This window comes from Uloborus diversus, chromosome 1 (assembly GCF_026930045.1).
Source record: "Uloborus diversus isolate 005 chromosome 1, Udiv.v.3.1, whole genome shotgun sequence".
NCBI classification, from domain to species: domain Eukaryota; kingdom Metazoa; phylum Arthropoda; class Arachnida; order Araneae; family Uloboridae; genus Uloborus; species Uloborus diversus.
In genome coordinates, this window is record NC_072731.1 from 68,408,701 (window position 1) to 68,428,441 (window position 19,741).

Consider the following 19,741-nt stretch of genomic DNA (forward strand, 5'->3'; position numbering starts at 1 on the left):
AAAACATACCTCATTAACATTCATGAAAATATTTCTAATAGTGGATAATTTAGATGCAAACCAGGTGTATTGAGTCATGTCTTGGAATATTGGTGAGGATAATTGATGGTGAAGAATTGAATGAATTTTCATTCTATCTTCACGGGAATTAATTTCTCTATTTTGCTCTAACAACTCACTGTAATTTTGCAAGCGCTTTATGAAATTTTTGACTTGTCTGTAGAAGTAAACATCACAAGGCTGCACCAAGGGAGTGCATTTTGAAGGAATTACTTTTATACAGCAAGTTGGCATAGTTTCGTCATCTTGGAAGATTTCATCATGCATCTCCAGATTTGTCTGCCCCCCCCCCCCCCCCCAAGAATCAATGAGGAGTAAAGATTTATACTCCTTGACGTAAGTTCACATTTCTGGAGAGAATCCATACATAAAGTTGTTGTTAGTTTACCAGACTTCGATGATGTAGCAATTACGTTTGTACAGTAGAACCTCTCAATAAGGGACACTAAGGGGACCAGACATTTTGTCCCTTAAATAGAGAGGTCCTTTATTCAGAGGTGGATGAATTGATGCATGCCGTGTACTAAGTAGTATAATATCACAATAAACATTAACTATTAACACTTATGATTAAATACTGAAAATGTTTCATATATGCTAAATAAAATTCACAATCATTCAAATTTCTAAATTTATATTATTTTATTAATAAAAATTTAATCAAAAATTTTGTAATGACAAAGTCTAGTAGCATACAGAAATAATTTTGAAGTAATTCATTACATATATTTGCTTTACGTCATGTATTTTCCAATGTAATATTACGTGAATTACGATTAATGTTCTAATTTTAAGTATTATATACAGAGCTAATTATTTGCTGTGTACTCTGCATCGGCTTTGAATCTACTTGAATAAGTTGTTGAGAAGACAAATCATGCGTGTTTTTTCAGCAAGTTTTTATACAATTTTTATACAATACATTACTGGTTTCCTTCACATATGTGTATGTCAAACTTACCTCAAATAATTTTTAGAGGAATAGTAACTTTAATTCCACTAAATTCATTATTTCTTATGCGCTTATACATTATTTTTTGCATTTTTTGGGCTATGTGACTGTCCCTTAAACAGAGTGTCCCTTAATTAGAGGTAAATACATAGAAGTCCCTATTAAAAGGGACTGGGACCAGAAAAAATGTCCCTTAAATAGAGGTGTCCCTTATTCAGAGGTGTCCTTTAATGGAGGTTCTACTGTATATGCCAATGCATATAGCATAGCCATCTACCAATTGGCGGAATACGAGGTTCAAAATGACCGGTTGCCTGTTGCAAACGTATGAACATATGAGGGAGCAATTTTCCGGATAATGTTATGGAATATTGTGCGGTGTATGAATGCGTCACTTTATTCAAATCAGACTTTTTGACAAAAACTGCTTTATTCCCTTTTTGGGTGAGTGTCCCATTGAAAACAGATTGATATTGGCATCCTGAAAAAGAAAGTGTTTTTAATGTGCAAAAATATATTTAAATATGTATGTAGCACGTACATACACATGCCTTCACACACGTACGCAAACACTCTCCAACACACACACATACACATGCTGACATGCACATACACACACCTACACATGCACATGCCTACACGCGCAACACACCCACATCACAAACACACACACATACGAGCACGCTCAGCATATGGACATACACACACACACACTACTTTTTACATAATTCATTGATAAATGTATGAAACGTTTTATGCAATTCATTTCAAATTTATACATTTTGCATTGGAAACATATTTTGTTCACAGAAAATTTGTGTTTACCTGTTTGGTCAGTGTTTATAACATAATCCTCATGGTATTGAGGCATCAGGCGGCACGTCTGTTGGGGGGAGGGGGGGCTAAAGGTCTCCGCAGGCACCAAGATTTCCTCCATTGATGCCGTCTCTTTTTTAGAAACCAGTTTTGTGGTTTTCCATTGAGAAATTCTGTGTTTCTGTTTGAATGACATGACCCATCAATCATACGCTTTGAAATTAAAATCTGTAAATTGTGAAGCAGCAGCCAATGCCTTTTGTTGTAAATTTCTAGTCGTAACTTGCTGATATTGCTGTCTTGCTTCCACGAAACGGTTGTAAGTCCATGAATCTATCATTTCAAATTTGTCGATTTTTGTTCCACCACTTTTAATATCCTTCTCCCATTGTGAGAGGTATTCTTTTTTCTTCAAACGCCTACATTCATTATTTTGCAGTGACACCAAAAACCATGTGGGTTGCGTTTTAGCCATGTTGACTACTTTGACTTTGTGGGCGATGGAAATCATTTCACTTTTACTTTTTTCGATTTCGGTTCATATTCGTCGGGAAAAGAATCAAGTTGGATTACATCAAGCTGCAATTCTTTGTATTCCTCATGAGCGTGAATTAATTCCTCTTTAACTATGAACTTTTTTTCACTCAAAAGTTCCAATGTATAATTAAAAAGTTCTTCAGCCAGTAACATAGCATCATGAGATATTTCTTCCGAAATTGTCAATGCAAGTAAATTATTTTTTGTCAACAGATGTTGATAATAAAATACTACGTCCTTCACTAGCGATTTTATTTCAACATTGTACATAGATTCTTTGGAAATTTCCTCTCCTATTCCAGAAGAGCCCAATATTTTTAATTTTGATTGTACAATAACTTTGCATTTAATGGAACAGACACGTAGATTCACGTTCACCACGAAATAGAAAAATTAACTGCAGTGCAATTCTCACAGGGTCGTACATTCTTATGCATAGATATCCGTTATAATCATAACTGAACCTCAGGTCAAAAACCTTTACTAGGCAAAACAAACCATACAGAATAACAAGCAAGAATGTTTTTCAGTGAATGAAAAAGTTTGTGATCTTTCGCAAAAATAAATTTCAGAAAGTAATATAAGGGTACAAAGCGTTACCACTAATTGTTGTGATAGCAAAAAAAAAAGAGAGAGATAAGATGAAGGTCCAGAGTGGGATTCGATTGTGGTATCTCTGGAGCACAAGATCGCGCCTTAACCAACTAGGCTAGTGGCAGCTCGTCAAGAGACTGACATTTTAAACTCATAAGGCGCCTAAGGGACTCCATGGTGACTTTAAATTGATTTCTCTCATAATTATCTGAGGGTTGCATCATATTACTTTAACCACGTAAGGTACTAGAGGTCCTCTTTCACCACTGAAAAATTGATGCAAATCTCAGATCCCGTGGTCGTGTCGTCTCCTTGTTAGAAAGGATTTATGATGCAAGATTGTCATGGTATTTTTCTGTATTCAAATCTTTCAGTTCGACATTGTAGACACGTTTCTCACCTTTTACCTTTCCCTGCATAAACAGATAAATATTAGATAATGAGCTGATTAATCGAAAAAAATATTTGTGAGAAAGGTTCACATATTTTCACATACTCTTTAAAATAGCTCATTCTTACCTACATGTTATTAAGCCTCACTTGTGAATACATTTGTTATTGAATGTTTCTTATGCTAAATTTTAAAACATCCTTTCAAAATAGAGTGAAACCGTGATAACTCAAGACCTCAAGGGAACACAAAAAATGCCTAGTTTAGCATGTGTTAGCTTATTGAAGTTTCTTGTTTTCATTTCATAAAAACCTTTCTGTATAGCTTTTTTAAACTAGTATTTTGCCATTTTCGTTCAAACTATAAAAACCAATTGCAGCCTATGATTTTTTAAAGGTTACATACAAAAATAAATTTATTAATTCCAATACCTCACAAGGAATAATTTATAATTTCTAAAAAGAGGTAAGAGCTCCTTATCAGTGAGGTTGATTAAAGAGCCCTGCTCATACCTTTTCAAAAATCGTGTGTTGTTGTGTCTTTCCATTGGGGGTGCATTTCTCTCACAACCCTTTCCTGGCCTTGATGGCACCAACAAAACAAGGTGCTGAGGCTGACTACCCAGAGGTATAAGGTTTAATCCTCTGCAAAATGTCTTCTTCCAAAAAATAATTGCTTGACTCTGACCCAGAAGCCTTAATATAAAATTCTCAAAAATGGTCAATGTGAAAATATATCAGAAGCAAAAAAAGATCTATAGTACAGTTTTTCGGGTATTTAAATTAACATTTGACCAGCCACTGGAAAATGGAAAAATAACTGAGGGGTAGTCGACTTATATGTGTTTAGAGCAATCAGAGTTTAACTACCTTATCTAAAGAAAGAGAGAGAGAGTGAGAAACTCAATTTATTTAATTTCTTTTTTCGATTTCCAAGCAAGGATTCTCAAGAAAAAAAAAAGATAATTTAAAGTAATAGTCAAGTTCTCATCTCATTTCTCCCTTGTAGAATACATTTGATGTAGAAAGAAAATGCAATAAAACACATTTTGAGTATACTGAATGATATACGTGAAAAGTATTAATTAAGAAAGTGGGTTCAAGCTACATCATCCTACTAAGCAATACATCAGGCATGGGTTTCCTGGCTTAACCACTAAAGAAGGGTCCATGTTTAATTTTAGGTATTTGTAGATTGATTTTGTTACATGAGAAAAATTGTCATTCAGACTTTTGACCAGGAGTTGTGCTCTCCTGTGCAGTTATTGATTGGCAGTGGACAGAATATGCAGAAGGAATTCACAGAACTGCATCAGAAGTTTTCACAGAAAGTCAGAAATCGCATGAGAGAGGTCTGTTTACACCAGGGGCTGTTTTCAGGTAATAAAACTTCAACTGATTGTATGAAATCAGCATTTTATTTCAGTCTGGGAATCGTATCATTGGCACCATGCTAAACTAACGAATGTGAAAAATCTCAAATCGCATTTTTCAAATTCAATGGTTTGCTGTAGTACTCAAAAAGAGCTACCTACTGGTTTGAAGTAGTTATCTACTTTAAACGATAGTTTTACACTTAAAGTTATCAATAAAAATTAAAGCATTTGAAATAACTAAACGCGCCAGGTGGAAAAAAAATATTGTTTTGGCTGTCCTGAAGCGTGCCAATTTTCACATTCGTTAGTTTAGCATGGTGCTGACGATATAATCCCTTGTAAATTTTCTATCACCATCATTTCAAGATCATACATTGCAATGTAACTGCTTTAAATTAAATCAAATGATATTTAGAAAAAGTCATTGACACTTAATTTTTTTAATAACCTTGATTAGTGCTATAAATAAATACTCACATGTTAACCCACTTTCAATTTTTTGGGAGAATTTACATAAAATGTTACTTCATGTAAGTTTAATAAAGTAGTTTATTATTGTAATTTTTTTCCAAGGTGGCTTTATAGATTAAAATGATTTAAAACTACTAAAACAATTTGCTATTTCAAAAGAAAAAAAAATGTGCTATATTTTTTAATTGCCTTTTCTTTTTGCATGAGAGAGGATTAATGGAATTACCAAAAAATCTCATTTTAAGAGCGATTTTGTTCGACCTTTTTTTTATTTATGGAATGTTTAATACCAAATAGTGTAAGTAAACTTTTTCACCCATTTTTTGCTAATGTTTGCTTTTTTTGCTATTGTTTATCCTGAGAAGTACCTATTGCTGTAGTGGTAGAGTTAGCCATATGCAGACGACAAAAAGATTTGTTTAAGCAGGGGTGCCCACCTAAGGGGGGAGGGGTCATGGCGCAGACTGTGCCATTGAAATTTTTAGGGGGGAGGGGTTTTCCTAATTTTTAGGGTGGTCTCTGCAATATTGAGGGGTGCGCCCTTGCTGTTAGGGGGTGGGCACCCCTGGTTTAAGATAAACTAAACTAAATATTATAAAACATGTTCAAACAGCTCAAGTATACTGTCTGACCACGGATTGTTTGGAAAGACAAATATCCGTTTTATAGCCGGAAATGGACGAATCTATTATTTTATAGCGATGCCAGCTTTTGAAGAAGCAGAGTCTCGTTCAAATAAGCGGAATACCGGCATCAAATTTTTACTTTTCCCCCTTATTCACATAGATTCGTCTTATCTGGACGTTTGAAAATTCCATACAATCTGTGGTTGGACAGTACACGAGCACATCATACTAGTTGAAGTAAAAAACTGAAGGAGGGAGAGTGAGTATGACGGCAGAGTGGCTTTAGCCTTATGATATTGGGCCATGAGAAGAATCGAGTTGCTGGAATATAGGATTAGTTTGCTACACCTACTGTAGTAAAAACAAGTAATGTTGTTCCTCTTTATCAGTTAGTACATAATAACAAATGAAACCTATTCATAGTAACGTGGTGTTTTTGAGAATGGGCAAGAAGGAATCAAACCTTTTTTCAACACAATTCAATTTTTAAAAGAGTGAATTCCAAAGTAAAATTTTTTGTGGTTACATTTTTAAGCAAGAATATTCACTGTAGAAATATTTTGTAATTATAAACAGTTTCATTCTATTTAGATTTTTGAAAAAACCTTAAACTATGTTGAGTATAACTATGGGAAATATGATTTTCAATATAAATAAGGAAATATTTTATTGTTATTTGCAATTTGCCTGCATAATTATTTAATTATTTTTAATAAGGCTTTAATTAGTTTTTCATAGTGTTGATTTTTATGGTCCTCTCCTCTTTCTATTTAGCAATATTTTGTACTTGATCATTAATTTCTTGTTTGGAGCTAATTTTTTGCATGTTTTAAAATGCTAATTGCAATCATATTATTGCTGCCATTAATAAATAATATTAGACATAAAAAATTAGTTCTTGAAAATTTACAAGACAATATTTCTTATTTTGTTGCATTGTGCATTTATTTTTATGAGATAGGTTAACACCTGTTCTAATTGCAGTAAAATATTTTGTTAAAAATTTTAGATGTATATTTCCAACTTGAAGATGGCCTTTGTTGTGCACACAAACCTATATTAATGGCCCGCTGTGATGTGATGGCTGCCATGTTTCGAGGAGATTTTCGTGAAAGTTCCGCGAAAATTGTAAGTCATTGAAAGTAATAGGAAAAAACTGTTTTATTATGTGACTGTAATTGCTTTAGATATTATTTTTCCTTTGAAAAAAAAATGTATAGTTATAAATATTTTATTTAGCTAATGTATCTGCAAAATTGCACCTAAGAATATTTTAGTAATCATTAGTGTTAAAATTAATTCATTAATTTTTAAATCAGGAGTAATTGATAAATAAAAAGAACTAGGGTAACAGCACCAGTAACAGACTAAAGTCCAGTAATAGACAGTCGTACTGTCTGACCACGGATTGTATGGAAAGACAAACATCCGTTTTACAGCCAGAAATGGACGAATCTATTATTTTTTACCAATGTCAGCTCTTGCAGAAGCAGAATCTCATTCAAATGAGCGGAATACGCGCATCAAATTTTTACTTTTCCCCCTTATTCACATAGATTTGTCTAATCTGGACGTTTGAAAATTCCGTGCAACCCGTGGTTGAACAGTAAGTTTGGATTTATTTTAGTTGGTTAAAACCGATATTGCTGCGACCCATGAATACGGTGCAACCATCTAGTGTTATCAAAGTGAATTTTATAAGCCAGTTGGTATTTACAAGGCAGTGGTGGAAGGTTATGAACAGCCACCAAGAAGTCTCTCGGTGTTTCATGTTCATTTACATTTAATGAGGCTTTAGTTCAAAAAATAAAGAGCTGTTGAACATTTTGAAGAGAAAAAAGGAATTTTGTTCATTACTCTTCCTTTTCTCATCCTATCTGTTTTTGGATATCATCAGATTTTTTGGTGTCTGTTACTGGGGGTCGGATCTTTTTTCAAAATAGAGCAAACAAAAATAGAGATAACTAATTCAGAGGATTCAGAAGCAGCCAAACGTTAGATGAGATGTAGTTACATGAGAGAAAAGAAGTTTAAAAAGTCTAAATACATTAAAAAGCTCAAAAAATAGGAGTTAACCTGAGAGTGATGTCTGTTACTGGTGCCGTTACCCTATTTTGTAAGTTTGCAGATTTTACGCAAAAAATGTCTAAAACTAACCAAACCTCTTTTCCTGCATTAATCTTTGTAACATTAGTTATTAAATCAGATCCAAATAATAGAAAACATGTTTCTTTTAATAATTTTTGCTTAAAATAAATATTTTAAAAGAAAAATATTTGTTTTAAAAAGAAAAGGTTTTTTGAAAAGAAAGTGTCAAATTAATTTCTTTAATTTTTCGATACTATATTTCATTATTCCTATTGCTAAGAAATTCGGCAGAAATTCTTAGTATTCAAACGCGATATTTTGGTATACATTCACATAAATACCAGAAGAAAAGAGTAAATAACTAAAGGAACACAAGCAAAAGTTTTTTTAAATATAAATCATTTTTAAAACTTTAAAAACTTTGAGCTTTGTGAGTTAAACTTCGCATTTTTTCCATCAACGTTAAACCCATAAATAAATAAAAATAAATGAAACAATCTTTTGTTTTTTGGGTCATGTTTTTTTTTTCTTTTATATTACATAACTAACTGGTATATTTGATTAACTTTCCCAAATTTTAGGTTTGAAACCTTTTCTTTTGGTTTTTTTAGTTAACATTTCTGATAAAAGGTTTCAAAATTTGTTGTATAGATTCAAATCTAAAAATAATTTTTACTGTCCCAAACTGTCTTAAATTCATCAGATCAAAAATCTTTTTATACTCAAAAGCTACCTAAGTTCTTGCAGAAGTTTATTTGGGACATACGGGGGCTGTAGAGTCTTGAGCAAGTCTGCAGACTATTTCTTCTGGTAGGAGAGTTTATGATGCTAAATTGAGGTTTACTCTAGCAGTGTGTGTACTCGATAGATTTTGCAGTTAATATTATAAAAATAATAAAATGTTGCAGAATGTTCCCCTTTCAGTGGTGGAGAAAGTGTCCACACATTTTCAAAAATGTAAATTAAAAAAATAAAAAAAAAAAATCAGTTACATAGAAATACTTGGATATGTCAGATATTGATAGTTCAAATGCCATAACATGTCTCTGATATTGAACGTAAATTCATCTGCCAAATTGCCTGGTGGAAGTGGCCATCCGAAATGGTAGAAAATAGGTGTTCCCCTCCCCCACCCCGATCCTATCCTATTCTTGAATTTTGTCTTTGGAATCTGCGTCACAGACTGGTGAAAAAAAATCTGCTACCGGAGTTAGAAGTATGCCAAATTTATGCAAATTAATCAGCTTAATTTTACAAGTTTATCAAAAAATTACAAACAAAAAGTGTGTAAAAAATGTTACCATTTTTAATAAATTACACTTGCATACAAAGCAAGCTTAGAATAGATTGTGATTTATCTCAGATGGCTCACAAGTTCTTGGTTTAAAGTGTTTTTATTTTGAAATTCTAAATGTGTACAGAAGATTTCATCAAGAATGTCCAAATTTTGCACAACCAAGATTCCTCTCTTCGAGCATATAATAAACGCCCTAAGAACTATACCTCTGGGACCCTCAGTTTTCAAGAGAAATGTGATAGAAGTTTGAAGTCATATGCAGGGTAGAGAATAAAAATTAACTTAAATAAAATCTTTAATATTGATAGAGGAAGGATTCTGTGGAATGGCAGACTGCATACATTTTGTTCTTGTACCAGATATAACATTATTTGTTTCTCTCATATTTTTCTCATACTTATATGTCCTAGAGTGCCTTTTTTGTGCACTTAAATCAAGGGAAAGGAATCTGACTCTGCATAGTTAGTTTGTCTGATACACCTTCATCCCACTAGTTCAGGGGTTCTCAAACTTTTATACATTGGGACCCTGTTTTTAAGACTAAATATTTTGGCGACCCCCCCCAAAGTTTTAATTCTGTCTGAACCCCTAAAACAATAACCAAAAACTACACAACTGGTTAAGTTTTATCCTTAGAAATACGAGTAACTAGTGAGATAAACATGAATTTTTGTCTCTTGAATTATTTTAAAATAAAAGACAGTAGTAGACCTTACTGGTTTTATAATCTTGTAGTAGTTTTATGAATTATTGACATTGCACTCCTTCAAGTTCTATCACTGGACACAGTACGATAAAGAAATAAATATGACTCATGGCATTGAGGCGCTTGCGCATTGTCAGCTGTCTGGCGCGCTCTCTGAGACTGGAGCCGGCAGTCGGCACTTGACAGTCTGGTTTCTTGGGTCATTCTTGTGAGTAGTATTGTGAGATAAATAACAATGGGTAAGTTTTTGGAAAGAGGCTTACAGCATTAAAAACTTTGATGCTATTTTCTACATCTTACAATTGTCAACAAGGATTCTCCATAATGATGGAATTAAAAAAAATCAAGAAGTCGTTTGACAATGAAAAATGACATTGTTTTGTGTGTCACAAAGCTCATGCAGGGATCGCGCTAAGGATTTCGAATTGTTCGCCAGTAAATTAGCCAAATTTTGAAAGTGTTAGCCAAATTTCCAAAGTCTAACCAGGGACTTCCAAAGTCTCCAAGACTATTTTTTTCTCATTTTGATGCATTTTTGTCTGCAGAAATATTTAATCAGAGTGAAGTAGGGTAACATCCCCAGTAATTGGCATGGCACCAGTAATTGGCACTTCCAACAAAAATGTCCTGAAAAAAGACTCGTATCCAATTTTTTTTTAAAAAAGAAGGCTATATATACCAACTGAATGTACATTAATTTTCAAGATTATAACTTCAATTCATGTTACTAAATGACAGCAGTTCGTAGGAAAGAGAAACAATTGTGGCTTGTGTCAAATCAGCCGTTTTTGTTGCAAAAGCTTCTTCTCTGGCTTAAGGGAAGCATGCACATAAATCCATTAAAATCTGACTTAAAATATATTTTAAATTTTCGTTGTCAAAAGTTTTGTTTAGTTGAAAGGTGTTACTTTAATTGAGGAGAAGTATATTTCCGTCCCTATTTGGAATTTTAAAATAATGATGGGTGCCATTTACTGGTACTTCAATTTTGCTAGTCCCCAGTAATTGGCATGTGTGCCAAGTACTGGGGAAATAGCGTCATTTCCGCGATAAAGCTGAGTGAAGTGTCATTATCTTCAGTTTTTTGCGTAGATTACGAATATGATAAAGCGGAAATTGAAATCGATAGCTTTTGTGCAGTAATTGTCAAAAAAAAAAAGCATCAAAATCATCAATTTTTGAAGTTGCCGCTTTTTGTCAATTGGAGTGACTTTCACCAGAAAAAAATCCAAATGAAAGTTAGTCAGTAATTAATTTTATACTGGGGGCTCCGTCCTCTGCTCGATTCTCTCGCTAACCCACATTCGCCACCCACGGTATCTCAATGCCGCCTGCAGCGGGTGATTTTTCTAGAGAAAGAAAACCGACTTGTTGCATTTTATAAATAAAAAAAGAGGAAAACATGCAAAAAAGTATGTTATATGAGTTTTTAACTATACTTGGGGCAAACCTAACTTGGTAGCATTCGTAAAATCAAAACTGTAAACCGAAGGATGAAACAGCCTTAATTTCGATATCTTTTCCATGGAACATTCCAAATTTATGTTTTTATTTCTCTAAAATACTCTTCCAACATGAAGAAGAGTGATTTAGCATTAATTTATATAAAACTAGTGGTACCCGCACGGCTTTGCCCGTAATAGAAAAATTAAAAGGTCTTTTGGTTCGCCTGTGTGGCGAATTTTCTCTCCAATTGGCTTGTACCCATGTTACGGTTCCACGTTATGATAATTTCGTAATTTACTCGTCCATCTTATGATAATTTTGTTCTTAAAATTGGAATAGGAAAAGAACTACATCGAATTTTCAAAAAATCGCTTCAAGGTGCACACCCCCATGCTACAAACTAATTTTGTGCCAAATTTCATGAAAATTGGTCGAACGGTCTATGCGCGTCACAGTGATCCTGACAGACAGAGATCCTGACAGAGATCCGGACAGAGAAACTTCCAGGTTAAAGATAAAGAAGAAGAAAGATAAACACATTCTTCCCCATATTATCAAATTTATATGAAAAATGGGCTTAAAATTGGAATAGAAAAAGAACAAAATCGAATTTTTGAAAAATCGCTTCGAGGTGCACACCCTCATGCTACAAACTAACTTTGTGCCAAATTTCATGAAAATCGGCCGAACGGTCTAGGCGCTATGCACGTCACAGTGATCCTGACAGACAGAGATCCGGACAGAGAGAGATCCTGACAGACAGAGATCCTGACACACAGAGATCCAGACAGAGAGAGTTTCTGCTTTATTATTAGTAAAGATTACATACTTTACATTATCATTACTCATGTTTCTTATGATGATAAAATTTGTATGTAATTTAAAAGTAAAAAATAAAGTGATTTTCCAGTTCTATTAACGTGTGCCAATTACTGGATCACAAGGTGTCATACACTGGGGTATCAGGTGCCAATTACTGGAGATTTTGGTAACTTTTTATATAGATATTTTTATAAAAGTATCGATTCAAATATTTTTGACTTTAGTGAACCAAATAGATGCACAGATGTGCACTCTTTGAGACAAAAATATTTGCAAGAGAGTATTTTTTTTCTAAGTACTGAAAACAGAGGTAAGTTTAAGGACAAGCTCTTAAAGTGCCAATTACGTGGGTCGTTACCCTATAACTTAATTTTTGACAATTTTTTGAGGATAAGGACGGGTATATCCAGGAATTTTTGTCCGTTTTTAGGAATTTTGTGAGAAAAAAAAATGCAAATTAAGTACAGTTTTTTCACAAATCATATGTAATTTTTCAAAGAAAAAATGGCTAAAAACAACTTAAAGTAATATTTATCATTCTCAAAAATATTTGAAAGTAGAAATAAAAGCTTTTAATAAAGTAAAGACTTCATTCTTATCTTACTCCGATGTTTCAGACATCGAACACAACACAATGAAACTAACGCGCCATTCAACAAAGCATCCGCCAACAATTTCTACTCGGTAGCAACGCTGCGCCTTCGATATCCGATCAGCGAGAAGCAAACGTCATCCTTCCACCGATCCGATGGAAGGCAACGCTCCGATCCGATTCTAACGTGCGTGCGCGCATCTCATTCTGCTCGGAGTGGTCTGAGGATAAAACAACTTTCAGTGATTGCTAGTCTGGGAGTTTTGTGAAAGGTTAGTTTTTAGGGGTCGGAATTTTGGGAAGGGTCCGTTTTTAGGGTTCGGAATTTTGCAAAGGGTCCGTTTTTAGGGGTTGGAATTTTGCGAAGGGTCCATTTTTAGGGGTCCGAATTTTGTGAACGGACCTAATTTTTATCTAGATTGACATTTGAAGGGAGATTTTTTTTCTTCTGTGTATATTTTAGAGAAATTTCTGTTCGCCAATAAATTCGCCAAATTCGAAATTTTTTTTCGCCGAATTTACGATTTTATCGCATTTGGTGCATTGGCGAATGTTTAACGCGGTCCCTGCTCATGTATCCCACTAACTAATAGGACACAAAAACCAACTTGTATGTGTATTAAAAGCTTTATGTGTACTCTTTTTTATCTTAAACAAAAACACAGCAATAAATTAATTTTCTTGAAACTTTTCCTATACATCTTGCAATCCCCTGGGCATCGTGACCCACCGTTTAAGAACCTCTGCACTAGATTGATAATAGTAAAAAATGTCACATGTTTTTTTTTTCTTTAAATGCAACAGGTACATTTTCCTGGTGTGACAAAGTGCTGCTTCCAGCAACTCTTAGTTTACTTATATACAGATGAAATTGATGATACTGTGAATGCCACTAATTGTTTGGAGCTTTTGGAGCTTGCAAACCGTCTTTGTTTGCCCAGATTGGTTGGTCTAGTTGAGAAACAAGTCATTCATGAATTAATTACACTTTCTGAAGAAGGAGATGCCACAGAGCATTCACTGCGTTTGTTGGAACCTTGCCAGGTAAGAGTTTTATCTTTTTTTAAAAACTCTTTATCTTTTTTTTTTTTTTACTTCAAGTTTTGCTTAAAAACTATCCTGAATATCAGTCTAATTGGTTTAAAAAAGATTTGAGCTATGAATATTTACTTTATAAGAGAGAACTTAACAACAACCTTGGTTTTATTTCAGTTCTTGTGCTTGTATTTTCTAAATAATGCATGAAATATCAAGGAGCCTTTTGAGTTTTGTGTAAATCATCAAAGATTATTTGCAGAAGTTGAATAATCATTCAATATAATATCATATTCTTAATGGTCTCTCCCGCTAAATAGTTAGAACTTTCACCAATAGTATTAATTCAGGGCCCATGGTAGGAATTTCAAATTTCTAGCAAACAAATTAGCCAAATTTAAATTTTCTTAGCCAAATTCCATAAGTCTTAGCCTGAGACTTAAATTTAGTAAATTTCAATTATTATTATAATTTTTTTTTTAGAAAACTTCAATTAGGAAATAGCTTTTGTTTTTCTCCAAAAATACAATGCAAGTGCTGTTATTATACACTTAAGTTTACTTAACACTTAATAACAGTGCATAAAACATGGAGTTCCCAATCTATATATATAATTCTCTTACGTGCCGGCAAATGAAGGGGTGAATTTCTAAACCTCTGTTGGCAACACTTCGCCGATAAATCATGTAAACAAACTTCTACGTTGTTTTGAAATCTTGAATCACAGAATACTCAACGAACTTTTTTTTTTTTGAGATGAGTTTGAGTCGGGCTGTGGCCCATTTCAACCTTAATCAGCAAAGAAAAGCTCAAAGAAGGCAGGAAACCGTTCTTGAATCCAATTTAAGACGAGCCATTTCCAGAGTTGTATTCTCTGATTCGCTGCCGATAATTTTTAGCGGCTGGGGAATTTTCAGTCAGCAGTTCCTTCAACAGATCAGGTGCGTCACACAATGCCGGTAACCGCACCTTTCCGTCATGGCAACATTTAGTATATTTATTTGCAGTATTACGCTCTTTCTGCCAATAAAGAGCACCACAAAATTCGCATTCTTCACACATTGCTCCACAATCATGTTCATCGGCAATGTTGTTTTGAACGCGTAGGCGCTTTGAGCGTCGTCTATTCTCTGCTTCAGTACGACAGTTCAGTTCAAAATGAATAACCGAGAAAGAATTTACTTTATTCCTTTTATTCTCAGCTGAAAGGTTTCGCCAAATTTGTTTAGGGTTATAGTAGTTTTAGTATTGTGCAAGCAAAGTAGCCTTGGCGAGTTTTCGCGTTTTTAGTTAAACCATTTTTTGTTCGTGACGTGGCAAGGATTCAGAATAACAACAAGAAGGACAAACGTTTGAGAAAATATGTTTGGTGCTCTCTGAGCCTGTTTTTAGTCATGGCCAGCTCTATGTGGCATTATCAAGAACAAGATCTTTTGAAGCAGTGTCAGTTGTGGCTCCCAAACGGGACATTTTTAATTGTGTATATGAGGAAGTTTTCTCAGATTAGAATATATAAGAGTGTAAATATGTAAATATATAAGAGTGTAAATAATGTAAATACATCCCTCGGGGGAGCCTGTAACCCCTAGAGGGCGCGTCCCCAGGTGGCGGATAGGGGAATGCCTTCATTGGTTTTCCAATGGGTGGTAGAAGGGAAATAAAATACCTTCCGCGGACCAACAGGTAGAAGTGCAATCTCTCCAAAGCAATGACAGACACTTTTGTATCTATAATGGTAAAGTTGTGCACATTGCCAAGGCAGTCATCTTACATACAGCAAAGTTAAACTGTCGAAAATCTGGCTAAAGCAGACAAATTAACATTATGAACGTAATTTTCATATTGGTTAAATGGATGGTGACCTAAATGCAATTACCAACTTTAATTTTTACGGAAAATTTTAGCTAGGCTAATGTATTGGCATACAGCGAGCGAGCGAAGCGAGCATGGATCGCGAAGCGATCCACAGGGAACTGCGTAAGCAGTTCCGGGGGTTGGCGAGCGATAGCGAGCAGGGGGCGATAGCCCCCTAGTTTGTTGTTATTTTTCTTGCAGATTTTTAACAGTAATTTTGAAGATCGAGAAGAAAACCTTTTTCCTATTTTTTGTGGAAATTTCTGAGAATTTTCCATTTGCCAAATGTTTTGGCAGATCAAAGTTTCTTTTACCGAATTTTCAATATTATTGCATTTGACTCGGTGGCGAATGCTTAGCCCAACCCTGTACTTCTTTATTGTTGATCTATATAGAATTTTATGTGTTTGTGTTTAGATCTTATTTCTGCATATGTATATTTATATACCATACATATCAAAGCTATTCAAGGAATGGATTTTTACGATTCAAAATCATCTAAGTTTTTTCAGAACTATTCCAAGAAATTCTTTTTGCTGTTCTTTCTTTGCTGAAAAAAATTAGATTGTTATTTGATTTGATTTTTCAATAGCATTTGAAAAATGAAATTATTATCTTATGTAATTAAAAACTGTGCGTATGTACCTATGTATCTATGTATGTCCAAGTTACTTCTCCCAAATATCAGTGAACTGACCATTGAACAAGGTATCGATGGATTTGTAATCTTCCTATCTTTATGTTTGGTTATTTAACATAATCCTCAGATAATAATTAATGGAGATATCAATTAAAAACTTAATTATGACACTTAGATTTCAACATAAAATCCCTATTTTTTGAAGGCTTTCCTCCATTTAAATTATTATTCAGTGCTTCATCTCTACTTTCCGTAACGATGCTTTTATTAAAATTTGTAGCATAAAGAAAATCATTAAATGAAAGATCTGTTGCCATTTTTTTTATTATGAACAAATAATGCTCTGGCTTTTGTTTTAAAGTCTTTTCCTGTAATCAGGGGATTTAAAATGTTTACTTTTTGTTTATTTTTCTGCAATCCGCCTCAAAATTTTGCCGATTTTTTTTTTTTGTTCAAACCTGATAGTTGAACATGCGTCACTTGACATAACTTTTATTTTCGAGGTAGATCGTGCATAGCCAGGTGACGTAGCTAGTTATCATTGAAAAACTGCACAAACTCAGTGCTGTTCGGTATTTTTGCTAGCATCATTTCTTACAAAGCCAATACGTCATTTCCTTCAGATTTTGAAAACCTGTCTATGACATTGTCAACATATAGATGTTTTTATTCAGACAATTGCTTCTTATTAAACTCTTTAAATGTGTGGGGAGGTGGAAGAAATTCTCCTATGCCATTAGTGGCAAAATGTCAGTGTTGACTTGCAATGGTGTTATGATTGAAAGAAGCTTATTGAATACTCTTGGAGAGTAGGCCTTGTTGCACTTCAAAAAGCTTTTGATGGGGAAGTTATTTTTCTTTTTTGTTTTCCACTTAGAGTGCCATAGGTAAAATTAAAAAAAGTTGTAGCTGCTTGATATAGGATTGCTGCATAAAATGTGATGCATTCTTCTAAATCCCTTAAGATGATCATAAAACATCTGCTTATAATTATGTTGAATAGATTTTGCATATTAACTTCTTCTAAAGATTGTTCTTTAAAAATTATTGCTTTTGGATGAATTAAAAAAGGTCATTGAAAAAAGTACATTTATCAAAACAATTGTTTTCACCCCACAGATGCATAATGCAGACCAATTGGCAGACTGGTGTCTTTATCACATAGCCGTTAATTACAATGATATTTGTCGGAAAACTCCGAAATTGCTTCGAAATCTCCATCCTGAAAATCAGGCCTATTTGAATAGAAATCGCTGGCCTCCTGTGTGGTAAGTTAAATGCATGTATATCTTATATAAAAATTTTAAGTACACTTAAAAAGCAACATAATTTCATCCACCAGTCTCTTATTTTGATGAGAAATATATGCAAATTCAAAAGCATGTTTGAAATAGAATTTTTAGATTGAATTTTTTTTTTAAATGCTGGAAGCCCCGCCATGAGTTTAAAAAAAGCATTTAGCATAAATTAACGGACCTCCCCCCTCCCTCCGCCCCATCTACTTTTCCTTCAAAAGTATTTTGAAACTGTTTTGCTTTTTTTAAACACTATAGTTTTCGTTGTTGTTTTTTTAATGTACTATGTTTTCTTTTTTAAATATACCATTGAGAAAGTGTGGCACTTTTTACATTTAGACACATTAATAATAAGGCCTTGTATAGTGAATTAATGGCAAATTGTAACAACTTCAATTCCTCTTCACATTTTGCTTTGTATTACTTAACTTTTTATAACAAAATTTTTATTTGGAGCCCATGACAAACTTACAAAAACAAACTTACTTTACTGGATTGGCCCATTAACTCACTGGACTTAAATCCGATTGAAAGCTTGTGGGCTATTGTTAAAAAACATCTTCATCATAAGTTTAACAGTACTACGATGGAAAAGTTAATTTCGTCTGTTATTGACATATGATATAAAGACACTGAAATTAAAACTATATCTGCCAGTCTAGTACATACCATGCCAAAACGTGTCTGTGATGTTAAGCCTCGAGGAGATTATATTAATTATTAGTCCGTGGAGTTTATGACAAAAATACCCAAAACATTTCACTTCCGGATACCAGTCTGAAATTTTGCACAGTGCTTATGTACATATCTAAGAGCAAAAATCCGCCGGGAGGCATTTGATCAGAGGTCATGAACCCCCTGTGATGACGTCATCAAAATGGCCGCCTTTTAAAGAAAAGTACGTTCGTTTAACTGCTTAGAACTTCATTATGGATCTTAATATTGTGATATTAAAGTATATCATTTAAAAGCACTTTAAAAGAGCTATTTACTAGTAATTGAATTTTTTTCCTATCACAAATAGTTTAAGAGTTATTACAATTAACGTCATCAAAATGGCTGCCTGGAAAGGTAAGTACGCGCGTTTAACTGCTTAGAACCACATTATAGATCTTTATACTGTAATATTAATGTGTATCATCTGAAAGAGCTTTAAAAGAGCTATTTAACAGAGACTGATTTTTCCTCCGAAGACAAGTAGTTCTAGAGTTATTAAAATTTCCGTCATCAAAATGGCTATCGTGAAAAGGTGAAAAGTTTCGTTTAACTGCTCAAAACGCCTTTAGAAATCATTCTTCCGTAAAAAATAGGTACACTAAATAAAAGCTTTAAATTAAACTAGAAAAATATGCATTGTCCCCCCCTACATTAAATAGGTTTTAAAATTTCACTGCAATAACGTAACTGCATGGAGCGGTAAGGGGGGAGGGGATTCTCATTGAACTGTTCCAACTGTTCCACCGGATCTAACCAGCAGTGAAACTTTTAATTAAAAATTCCTTACCGGATTAAATACACATATCTATTGTCCCATAATACACTACTTCTTTTGCAAGCGCGAACGAAGGCCGTCTAGCGGCAAGAATCAGAACGACTACTCGATTTTTTCCCGCAAACAAGCTGTAACTTTGGATTGCATTCTGCCTAGCTCGTTTCTTTCCAGTTCTGCTGTTCTCAGCAATAATTTATTACATAGTGATATGTTTATTATTTAGATATAATTTTCAATAACTGAATATTTGACTGGTTAATGCTGTAGCAAATAATATCAAATAAAGGTGAGTCACATAATTCTATTACGGTTTGAAATCGATAACTTCGATTGTTCGTTCCAGCTAGCATTAAAATTATCATATATAGCTTGTATTCATTCCTTTACGTCATTTTCAATAAGCAAAACGTAATAAAAACTCGCAATATTTTTTGGAATAAATTTTTCTCCTTCATTTGTTCCATGTGACATCAAAATACTAACATAGCTTGCAATCATTTCTTTAATGTGATTTTGAAAAAGTAAAACATTTAATGAATTAAGTGTTTGTAATCTAGGTCCCATCTACGTGCCCTGCTAAAATCCATTCATTGGGCTATGCCGAATGAGTATGGCGAAAATAAAAAGTTGTTTATGTTAGGTGGTCTCCACA

At 33.8% G+C, this 19,741-nt stretch overlaps 1 protein-coding gene across 4 annotated transcripts in view; it reads left to right on the top strand.

Annotated features, from left to right (window-relative positions):
- Nucleotides 1-17,570, top strand: part of LOC129230298 (rho-related BTB domain-containing protein 1-like) — a gene marked incomplete at its 3' end in the record, with an annotated part of 130,513 nt that extends 112,943 nt beyond the window's left edge. For 3 of the 4 annotated variants that reach the window (XM_054864705.1, XM_054864710.1, XM_054864699.1), the window contains 4 exon segments: nt 4,579-4,729; nt 6,832-6,950; nt 13,578-13,817; nt 17,422-17,570. In XM_054864705.1, coding sequence (XP_054720680.1) covers nt 4,579-4,729; nt 6,832-6,950; nt 13,578-13,817; nt 17,422-17,570 — 659 coding nt within the window. 4 annotated transcript variants of the gene reach the window in all.
- Between the last annotated feature and the right edge of the window lie 2,171 nt (nt 17,571-19,741).